This window comes from Salvelinus fontinalis, chromosome 15, assembly GCF_029448725.1.
Source record: "Salvelinus fontinalis isolate EN_2023a chromosome 15, ASM2944872v1, whole genome shotgun sequence".
Classification (NCBI taxonomy): domain Eukaryota; kingdom Metazoa; phylum Chordata; class Actinopteri; order Salmoniformes; family Salmonidae; genus Salvelinus; species Salvelinus fontinalis.
Window position 1 is genome coordinate 1795914 of NC_074679.1, and position 12552 is coordinate 1808465.

Sequence of the window (12552 nt, forward strand, 5' to 3'; positions counted from 1 at the left end):
GCCTCCACATTGACTCTGTACCGTAATACCCTGTATATAGCCTCCACATTGACTCTGTACTGTAACACCCTGTATATAGCCTCCACATTGACTCTGTACTGTAACACCCTGTATATAGCCTCCACATTGACTCTGTACCGGTACCCCCTGTATATAGCCTCCACATTGACTCTGTACCGTAATACCCTGTATATAGCCTCCACATTGACTCTGTACTGTAACACCCTGTATATAGCCTCCACATTGACTCTGTACTGTAACACCCTGTATATAGCCTCCACATTGACTCTGTACCGGTACACCCTGTATATAGCCTCCACATTGACTCTGTACCGGTACCCCCTGTATATAGCCTCCACATTGACTCAGTACCGTAATACCCTGTATATAGTCTCCACATTGACTCTGTACCATAATACCCTGTATATAGCCTCCACATTGACTCTGTACCAGTACCTCCTGTATATAGCCTCCACATTGACTCTGTACCGTAATACCCTGTATATAGTCTCCACATTGACTCTCTACCGGTACCCCCTGTATATAGCCTCCACATTGACTCTGTACCGGTACCCCCTGTATATAGCCTCCACATTGACTCTGTACCGGTATCCCCCTGTATATAGCCTCCACATTGACTCTGTACCGTAATACCCTGTATATAGCCTCCACATTGACTCTGTACTGTAACACCCTGTATATAGCCTCCACATTGACTCTGTACTGTAACACCCTGTATATAGCCTCCACATTGACTCTGTACCGGTACCCCCTGTATATAGCCTCCACATTGACTCTGTACCGTAATACCCTGTATATAGCCTCCACATTGACTCTGTACTGTAACACCCTGTATATAGCCTCCACATTGACTCTGTACTGTAACACCCTGTATATAGCCTCCACATTGACTCTGTACCGTAACACCCTGTATATAGCCTCCACATTGACTCTGTACCGTAATACCCTGTATATAGTCTCCACATTGACTCTGTACCGGTACCCCCTGTATATAGCCTCCACATTGACTCTGTACCGGTACCCCCTGTATATAGCCTCCACATTGACTCTGTGTTGGTACCCCCTGTATATAGCCTCCACATTGACTCTGTACCGTAATACCCTGTATATAGCCTCCACATTGACTCTGTACCGTAATACCCTGTATATGTGTAGGGTGCCGTCTTTCGGATGGGACGTTAAACGGGTGTCCTGACTCTCTGAGGTCATTAAAGATCCCATGGCACTTATCGTAAGAGTAGGGGTGTTAACCCCGGTGTCCTGTCTAAATTCCCAATCTGGCCCTCAAACCATCATGGTCACCTAATAACCCCCACTTTACAATTGGCTCATTCATCCCCCTCCTCTCCCCTGTAACTATTCCCCAGGTCGTTGCTGCAAATGAGAACGTGTTCTCAGTCAACTTACCTGGTAAAATAACGGTAAAAAAATAAAAAAAATAAAAATAATATAGCCTCCACATTGACTCTGTACCGGTACCCCCTGTATATAGCCTCCACATTGACTCTGTACTGTAATACCCTGTATATAGCCTCCACATTGACTCTGTACCGGTACCCCCTGTATATAGTCTCCACATTGACTCTGTACCGTAACACCATGTATATAGCCTCCACATTGACTCTGTACCGGTACCCCCTGTATATAGCCTCCACATTGACTCTGTACCGTAATACCCTGTATATAGCCTCCACATTGACTCTGTACCGTAATACCCTGTATATAGTCTCCACATTGACTCTGTACCGGTACCCCCTGTATATAGTCTCCACATTGACTCTGTACCGGTACCCCCTGTATATAGCCTCTACATTGACTCTGTACCGTAATACCCTGTATATAGCCTCCACATTGACTCTGTACCGTAATACCCTGTATATAGCCTCCACATTGACTCTGTACTGGTACCCCCTGTATATAGCCTCCACATTGACTCTGTACCGGTACCCCCTGTATATAGCCTCCACATTGACTCTGTACTGTAACACCCTGTATATAGCCTCCACATTGACTCTGTACCGGTACCCCCTGTATATAGCCTCCACATTGACTCTGTACCGGTACCCCCTGTATATAGCCTCCACATTGACTCTGTACTGGTACTCCCTGTATATATACATTTTTTATTGATCAGCGCATGTGACAAACACAATTTGATTTGAATTAGTTTAAATTGATCTAATCCCTCACTCTCCTTTTTTCGGATCTATCACTCTCTCTTTTCTTATCCCTCACTCTCTCTTTTCGTATCCTCACTCTCCTCTTTTCTTATCCCCCACTCTCCTCTTTTCTGATCCCTCACGCTCCTCTTTTCTGATCTATCACTCACTCTCTTTTCTGTTCCCTCACTCTCCTCTTTTCTGATCTATCACTCTCTCTTTTCTGATCCCTCACGCTCCTCTTTTCTGATCTATCACTCTCTTTTCTGATCTATCACTCTCTCTTTTCTTATCCCTCATTCTCCTCTTTTCTTATCCCCCACTCTCCTCTTTTCTGATCCCTCACGCTCCTCTTTTCTGATCTATCACTCTCTCTCTTTTCTGATCCCTCACTCTCCTATTTTCTGATCTATCACTCTCTCTTTTCTGATCTATCACTCTCTCTTTTCTGATCTATCACTCTCTCTTTTCTTATCCCTCACTCTCCTCTTTTCTTATCCCTCACGCTCCGATTTTCTGATCCCTCACTCTCCTCTTTTCTGATCCCTCACTCTCCTCTTTTCTGATCCCTCACTCTCCTATTTTCCGATCCCTCACTCTCTTCTTTCTTATCTATCACTCTCCTATTTTCTGATCCCTCACGCTCCTCTTTTCTGATCTATCACTCTCCTCTTTTCTGATCTATCACTCTCTTTTTCCTGATCCCTCACTCTCCTATTTTCCGAATCCCTCACGGTCTTCTTTCTGATCTATCACTCTCTCTCTTTTCTTATCCCTCACTCTCCTCTTTTCTTATCCCTCACGCTCCTCTTTTCTGATCTATCACTCTCCCTCTTTTCTTATCCCTCACTCTCCTATTTTCTGATCCCTCACTCTCCTCTTTTCTGATCCCTCACTCTCCTCTTTTCTGATCTATCACTCTCTCTTTTTTGATCCCTCACTCTCCTATTTTCTGATCACTCACTCTCTCTTTTCTCATCCCTCACTCTCCTATTTTCTCATCCCTCACTCTCCTCTTTTCTGATCCTTACCTCTCCTATTTTCTGAGCCCTCACTCTCTCTTTTCTTATCCCTCACTCTCCTATTTTCTTATCCCCACTCTCCTCTTTTTTGATCCCTCACTCTCTTCTTTCTGATCTAACACTCTCTCTCTTCTGATCCCTCAGTCTCCTAGTTTCTGATCCCTCACACTCCTCTTTTCCTATCCCTCACTCTCCTATTTTCTGATCCCTCACTCTCCTCTTTTCTTATCCCTCACTCTCCTCTTTTCTGATCTATCACTCTCTCTTTTCTCATCCCTCACGCTCCTCTTTTCTGATCTAAAACTCTCTTTTCTCATCCAGCAATTTGTCTTTCACTAACCCTCTTTCTCTCAGTCTGGGATTCTCTTCGTCTTTCATTTCAAAATCTCTCTCTTGCTCTCCCTCCCTCCCTCTTTACCTCTCTTCCTCTCTCCTGTTAAGCTGTGAGGTCACATGCTGTGTCGTATCCTGTATCCGACTTATGAAGGAGGATGTCCCAAGAGGATTGTGGGACATTAAGAGGAGAAAGGGTTTAACGTTCCTCCTCTAATCCAAGTTAATCTGAGTCATGTTGTCATGAGGTAGACTCACATCAGATGAACTCCGTGAGAATAGTAATACTAATAGGTATTTATCATGGTATTAACTACCAGTGTTAGATCTCAGTACAACACTTCTCCTCAAAAACTAGGTATGCATTCTGAGAGGATTAAGACATGTAACAAATACAAGGAAAAACAAAACTAAAGCAGTCCCCACAGTCCCCACAGTCCTAAAGATTGGAAAGCTGCCGTGGTCATCTCCCTCTTCAAAGAGTGTGACACTCTAGACCCAAACTGTTACAGACCTATATCTATCCTACCCTGCCTTTCTACAGACGTGAGTGCTACGGGTTGGTAGTCGTTTAGGCAGGTTACCTTAATGTTCTTGGGCACAGGCACTATGGTGGTCTGCTTAAAACATGTTACAGACTCGGACAGGGAGAGGTTGAAAATGTCAGTGAAGTCACTAAAATGCCCTGATCTGTTTCACCTGTTCCTGTGATTGTCTTCACCTCCTCCAGGTGTCGCTAATTTTCCCCAGTGTATTTATCCCTGTGTTTCCTGTCTCTCTGTACCAGTGTATTTATCCCTGTGTTTCCTGTCTCTCTGTGCCAGTGTATTTATCCCTGTGTTTCCTGTCTCTCTGTGCCAGTGTATTTATCCCTGTGTTTCCTGTCTCTCTGTACCAGTGTATTTATCCCTGTGTTTCCTGTCTCTCTGTACCAGTGTATTTATCCCTGTGTTTCCTGTCTCTGTACCAGTGTATTTATCCCTGTGTTTTCTGTCTTTCTGTGCCAGTTCATCTTGTATTAGTCAAGTCAACCAGCATATTTTTCCCGTACTCCTTTTGCTATTCTCCTTTTTCTAGTCGTCACGGTTTTGACCCTTGCCTGTTTCTGGACTCTGTACCCGCCTGCCTGACCATTCTGCCTGCCTTGACCTGTCTGCCACTCTGTACCTCCTGGATTCTGATCTGGTTTTGACCTTTTTGCCTGCCTGACCATTCTGCCTGCTTTGACCACGAGCCTGTCTGCCACTCTGTACCTCCTGGACTCTGAACTTGTTTTGACCTTTTTGCCTGTCCAGGACCATTCTCTTGCCTACTCCCTTTGGAATTATTAAACGTCTTAAACTCCAACCATCTGCCTCCTGTGTCTGTATCTGGGTCTCACCTTGTGCCTTGATAGAAGACACTTGCCAGTTGGTCAGCGCATGATCGCAGTACACATCCTGGTAATCCGTTTGGCCCTGCGGCCTTGTAAATGTTGACCTGTTTAAAGGTCTTTCTCACATCGGCTGTGCAGAGCGTGATCACACAGTCTTCCAGAACAGCTGGTGCTCTCGTACTTGTTACAGTGTTATTTGCCTCGAAGCGAGCATAGAAGTAGTTTAGCTCGTCTGAGTAGGTTCGTGTCACTGAGCAGCTCGTGGCTGTGCTTCCCTTTGTAGTCTGTAATGGTTTGCAAGCCCTGCCACATCCGACGAGCGTCAGAGTCGGTGAAGTACGATTCGATCTTAGTCCTGTATTGACGCTTTGCCTGTTTGATGGTTCGTCAGAAGGCATAGCGGGATTTCTTATAATCTTCTGGGTTAGAGTCCCGTTCCTTGAAAGCGGCAGCTCTAGCCTTTAGCTCAGTGCGGATGTTGCCTGTAATCCATGGCTTCTGGTTGGTGTATGTACGTACGGTCACTGTGGGGACGACGTCATCGATGCACTTATTGATGAAGACAGTGACTGATGTGGTGTACTCCTCAATGCCATCAGAGAAATCCCAGAACATGTTCCAGTCTGTGATAGCAAAACAGTCCAGTAGTTTAGCATCTGCTTCATCTGACCACTTTTTATTGATCTAGTCACTGGTGATTCCTGCTTTAATTTTTGCTTGTAAGCAGGAATCATGAGGATAGAATTATGGTCAGATTTGCCAAATGGAGGGTGAGGGAGAGCTTTGCGTCTCTGTCTGTGGGGTAAAGGGGGTCCAGAGTTTTTTCCTCCTGTGGTTGCACATTTAACATGCTGATAGAAATAGAAATTTGGCAAAACAGATTTAAGTTTCCCTGCTGTAAAGGCTTTCTTCCTCCTCTTCGTCCGAAGAGGAGGAGCAGGGATTCGACCAAAACGCAGCGTTGTTATATGACATGATTTATTTAAACAAGACGAAAAAAACACGAAACGAAATACACTTGAATAATTAACAAAATAACAAAACGGAGTAGACAGACCTGGACATGGAACTTACATAAATACACAAAGAACTCACGAACAGGAACAGACTACATAAACCGAGACAGTCCCGTGTGGCGCGACAAACACTGACACAGGAGACAACCACCCACAAACAAACAGTATGAAAACACCTACCTTAATATGGCTCTCAATCAGAGGAAATGAAAACCACCTGCCTCTAATTGAGAGCCATATCAGGTCACCCTTATACAAACATAGAAACACATAACATAGACTACCCACCCAAACTCACGCCCTGACCGTCAAACACATACAAAATAACAGAAAATCGGTCAGGAACGTGACACCTGCATTAAAGTTCCTTGCTATTAGGAGAGCCTTTAGCTCAGTGCGGATGTTACCTGTAATCCATGGCTTCTGGTTGGTGTCAAAATATTGTCTCTGGTTAACTTCTTGACGCTAGGGGTCAGATTTTTTAAAATTTGAAATAACGTTCCCAAGGTAAACTGACTATTTCTCAGGTCCAGATCTTAGAATATGCATATAATTTACAGATTAGGATAGAAAACACTCCAAAGTTTCCAAAACTGTCAAAATATTGTCTGTGAGTATAACAAAACTGATTCTGCAGGCGAAAACCTGAGAAAATCTAACCCGGAAGTTATATATATATATTTTTTAATCTGTGTTTCCTGGCCCGTCTTTCTTCCATTTAAAGGGGTATCAACCAGATTCCTTTTTCCAATGGCTTCCTCAGGCTGTGACCAGGCTTTAGACATAGTTTCAGGCTTTTATTTTGAAAAATGAACGAGATTTTTCAAAAGTAGTCAGGTGGTCTGAATAGTTCCTGCGCGCGAGAGGGGAGCTCTCCACTTTCCTTTTCTCTCTTATTGAATAGGTTACGGTCCGGTTGAAATATTATCAATTATGTTTGTTAAAAACAACCTGAGGATTGATTATAAAAAACATTTTACATGTTTCTACGACCATTACAGATACTTTTTGTAATTTTCGTTGAACGGAACGAGGCTTTGGTTTTCTGAACATAACGCGCAACCCAAATGGCGTTTTTTTGTTATAACAGTAATATTTATCGAACAAAAATAAGATTTATTGTGTAACTGGGAGTCTCGTGAGTGCAAACATCCGAAGATTATCAAAAGTAAGCGATTCATTTTATTGCTTTTCTGACTTTCGTGACCAAGCTAATTTGGTGCTAGCTGTTGTAGCATTGATTGATACACTCACAAAAGCTTGGATTTCTTTCTCTGTAAAACATATTTTCAAAATCTGATACGATAGGTGGATTAACAACAAGCTAAGCTGTGTTCTGGTATATTTCACTTGTGATTGCATGATTATAAATATTTTTTGTAATATTTTTTAATTTGGCGCCCTGCAATTCTAGCGGTTGTTTAGGAAAATGATCCCGCTAAAGGGATCCGTAGCGCAGAGAGGTTAAGCCACTGACGCCTTTGTTCTATCCTGCCGGTGCAGCGTATAACCAGCCAGCTGTACGATGATAGTGTCATCGTTCAGCCACGTCTCTGTGAAGCATAAGATATTACAGTTTTGAATATCCCGTTGGTAGTTTAACCTGTTGAGGATGGGGGCGCTGTTGTGACTATTTATGCTAATCGTGTAATTTTTGAAACGGCTTCCCACAAAATCCTTGATCGTACAATATGCATATTATTATTATTATTGGATAGAAAACAGTCTATAGTTTCTATAGGAGTTGACATTTTGTCTCTAAGTGGAACAGAGCCCATTCTACAGCAATTTCCCTGACATGGAGTCAGATTTCAGAAATTTTGGCCCCTGATCTGGAGTCAGTTAAAAGGGCACTGTTATTGCTATGAGTATACGGACACTGCTTACGTCTTCCCCTGGATGCCTTTACGTAATGACGATTTGAATGGGGTCGATTGCGCGTTCACAGGCACTACAAATTAAAAAAGCCTGAGGCTAGTCACTCTTTTGGAGCTGCGTCATGCGCCTAGAGGACACCGACCCGCACCTGTTCCAAGCATTAGTGGAGGGAGTAATATTACTCGGGTCATGTTTCTACTCGTTATGGGAGTTAAAAACATCATAAGGTAGTTAATTTAAAGCGTTTAAGAGCAATTTATATCCGTTTAGTGCGATTTTGGGACATTTATTTCTGAAACGCTGTGAATTGCTGGGCACGCTTCCAGTTCATCCCGAACGCAGTTGGCATTTCCACATGGCAAGAGGACAGCTTTCCACCAAAAGACGATTGGACCCAAGAAAGGATCCTTTGCCCAAGATACTGATGGAAGAACAGCTCAAAGTAGGACATTTTTATTATGATAAATCGTGTTTCTGTCGAAAAATGTTAGTGGCTTAGGACGCCATGTTTTTTGACGTAGCTTCGCTTGGCGCAAACTGTATTGAAAAGTAAGGATAATTTAAAAAATGTAATTCCGCGATTGTATTAAGAATTAAATTGTCTATCAATCCCTGTCCACCCTATATTTTTTAGTCACGTTTATGAGTATTTATGTATAAGAGTAGATCACTGTCTAAGTGGCGCACGGACATTTTCTCACCAGCTGGGCTACATTTCACATTGTCTAACCATGATTTTGGTGGCTAAATATAAACATTTTCGATCAAACTCTATATGGATTGTGTAATATGATGTTACAGGAGTGTCATCTGAAGAATTCTGAGAAGGTTAGTGAAAAAATTTATATATTTTGGCGATGTTGACTTTTATCGCTCACTTTGGCTAGAATCAATGCTGGGCTGCTATGTGCTATGTGCTATGCTAATATAACGATTTATTGTGTTTTCGCTGTAAGACACTTAAAAAATCTGAAATATTGTCTGTATTCACAGGATCTGTGTCTTTCGATTCGTGTATGCTGTGTATTTTTACGAAATGTTTGATGATTAGTAAGTAGGTACACGTTGCTCTATGTAGTTATTCTAGTCCATTTGTGACGGTGGGTGCAATTGTAACCTATGCCATCTACCTGAAATATGCACTTTTTTCTAACAAAACCTATCCCATACCATAAATATGTTATCAGACTGTCATCTGATGAGTTTTTTTCTTGGTTAGGGGCTATAAATATCTTAGTTTAGCCGAATTGGTGATAGCTACTGGTGTTGGTGGACAAATAAAAGATGGTGGATTATGCTAATGTGTTTTTAGGTAATAGATGTACATCTTTACATATTGTGTCTTCCCTGTAAAACATTTTAAAAATCGGACATGTTGGCTGGATTCACAAGATCTGTGTCTTTCATTAGCTGTATTGGACTTTAATGTGTGAAAGTTAAATATTTAAAAAAAATATTTTTTTTGAATTTCGCGGCACTGGTTTTTCAGTGGGGGTGGGGGGGGAGTGCCGCTAGCGGCACCCTCATCCTAGACAGGTTAATCTTCCGCGTAGGTCATCTATTTTATTGTCCACAGATTGCACATTTGCTAGCAGAATGGAAGGAAGTGGAGATTTATTCGAGATTTAATCGCCTACAAATTCTCAGAAGGCAGCCTGCCCTCCGGCCCTTTTTTCTCCACCTCCTCTTCACGCAAATCACGGGGATCTGGGCCTGTTCCTGAGAACGCAGTATATCTTTTGCGTCGGGCTCGTCAGACTCGTTAAAGGAAAAACATGATTCTGCCAGTCTGTGGTGAGTAATTGCAGTCCTGATGTCCAGAAGATATTTTCAGTCATAAAAGACCGAAAACATTATGTACAAAATAAGTAAAAAAATAGGTTGCAAACATCGCAAATATACGAACAAAAAAACACAATCAGTTGGAGGCACGTAAAACGTCTGACTTCTTCTCCGGCGCCGTCTTAGTACAAACAAACACAATTTTGATAAACTCCCATATCTACTGGGTGAAATACCACAGTGTTCCATCACTGCAGCAATATTTGTGACCTGTTGCCACAAAAAAAGGTCAACCAGTGAAGAACTAACACCATTGTAAATAAAACCCATATTTATACTTATTTATTTTCCCTTTTGTACTTTAACTATTTGCACATCGTTACAACACTCTATATATACATAATATGACATTTGTAATGTCTTTATTCTTTTGGAACTTCTGTCAGTGTAATGTTTACTGTTCATTTTTATTGTTTATTTCACTTTTGTATATTATCTACTTCACTTGCTATGCCAATGTTAACATATGTTTCCCATGCCAATAAAGCCCCTTGAATTGAATTGAACTGAGTTGGATAGGTGGACCAAACTGATAGACTTCAATGGAACAATAGAGAGAGAGGAGGAGAGATGGATAGGTGGACCAAACTGATAGACTTCAATGCCACAACAGAGAGAGAGGAGGAGAGTTGGATAGGTGGACCAAACTGATAGACTTCAATGCCACAATAGAGAGAGAGGAGGAGAGATGGATAGGTGGACCAAACTGATAGACTTCAATGCCACAATAGAGAGAGAGGAGGAGAGATGGATAGGTGGACCAAACTGATAGACTTCAATGCCACAACAGAGAGAGAGGAGGAGAGTTGGATAGGTGGACCAAACTGATAGACTTCAATGGAACAACAGAGAGAGAGGAGGAGAGTTGGATAGGTGGACCAAACTGATAGACTTCAATGGAACAACAGAGAGAGAGGAGGAGAGTTGGATAGGTGGACCAAACTGATAGACTTCAATGGAACAACAGAGAGAGAGGAGGAGAGTTGGATAGGTGGACCAAACTGATAGACTTCAATGGAACAACAGAGAGAGAGGAGGAGAGTTGGATAGGTGGACCAAACTGATAGACTTCAATGGAACAACAGAGAGAGAGGAGGAGAGTTGGATAGGTGGACCAAACTGATAGACTTCAATGCCACAACAGCTCAAAACAGCAGTGCTGTGTTGTATTCTGCCTAAACTTTTCACCAGGTTCCTAGCTGTTACCATGTTTTCAATTCAACATGTAATGACATCAGAGTAATGAAGAATTTAATGAATGATGGACCCTGTATTTACATTACCTGTATTGTCCAAGTCTTCATCATAGTCTTCATCATCTCCAGAAGACAGGGAATCTGTCGGCACGGAAACACACAAAGAAATTACATTACATTACAACACATAACATTACATTACAACACATTCAAATACATTACGACACATTAAATGACAACACATTACAACACATTACAGCAAATTACATTACAACACATTACATTACATTACAACACATTACAATAAATTACATTACTGTAACGGTCCTGACCTGTTTTCTGTTGTTTTTGTATGTGTTTATGGTCAGGGCGTGTGTTTTGGGTGGGCAGTCTATGTTTTCTGTTTCTATGTTGGTTTTGGGTTGCCTGGTATGGCTCTTAATTAGAGGCAGGTGGTTTGCGTTTTCCTCTAATTAAGAGTCATATTTAGGTAGGGTGTTCTCACTGTTTGTTTGTGGGTGATTGTCTTCCGTATCTGTGTTATGTCTTGCACCATACGGGACTGTTCGGTTGTTCGTTTCGTTTCGATGTAGTCTGTTTCCTGTCCGTGAGTTTTACGTGTTAGTTATGTAAGTTCATGTTCAGGTTTTTTCGTCTACGTTGTTTTCTTGTTTTGTATTTTGAAAGTGTTTGTTTTCGTGTTGCCATCGTGTCAAATAAAAGATGGCTTATTTCCCAAATGCTGCGTTTTGGTCTACTGATCCTTCTCTCCTCTCCTCATCCGAGGATGAGGAGAACGACAGCCCTTACAATTACACCATATTACATTACAGCAGATTACATTACAACACATTACATTACAACACATTACATTACAACACATTACATTACAGCAGATTACATTACAACACATTACATTACAACACATTACATTACAACACATTACAACACATTACATTACAACACATTACATTACAACACATTACATTACAACACATTACATTACAACACATTACATTACAACACATTACATTACATTACAACACATTACATTACAACACATTACATTACAACACATTACATTACAACACATTACATTACAACACATTACATTACAACACATTACATTACAACACATTACATTACAACACATTACATTACAACACATTACATTACAACACATTACATTACAACACATTACATTACAACACATTACATTACAACACATTACATTACAACACATTACATTACAACACATTACATTACAACACATTACATTACATTACAACACATTACATTACAACACATTACATTACAACACATTACATTACAACACATTACATTACAACACATTACATTACAACACATTACATTACAACACATTACATTACAACACATTACATTACAACACATTACAACACATTACATTACAACACATTACATTACATTACAACACATTACATTACATTACAACACATTACATTACAACACATTACATTACAACACATTACAACACATTACATTACAACACATTACATTACAACACATTACATTACAACACATTACATTACAACACATTACATTACAACACATTACATTACAACACATTACATTACAACACATTACATTACAACACATTACATTACAACACATTACATTACAACACATTACATTACAACACATTACATTACAACACATTACATTACAACA

The 12552-nt window shown here is 41.0% G+C and overlaps 1 protein-coding gene across 2 annotated transcripts in view; it reads right to left on the minus strand.

Annotated features, from left to right (window-relative positions):
- LOC129811258 (fibroblast growth factor receptor 3-like) overlaps positions 1-12552 on the minus strand; it is a 366746-nt gene that overhangs the window by 188778 nt on the left and 165416 nt on the right. For both annotated transcript variants that reach the window (XM_055862424.1, XM_055862422.1), the window contains exon 4: positions 10930-10983. In XM_055862424.1, coding sequence (XP_055718399.1) covers positions 10930-10983 — 54 coding nt within the window. The remainder of the gene's footprint in view (positions 1-10929; positions 10984-12552) is intronic.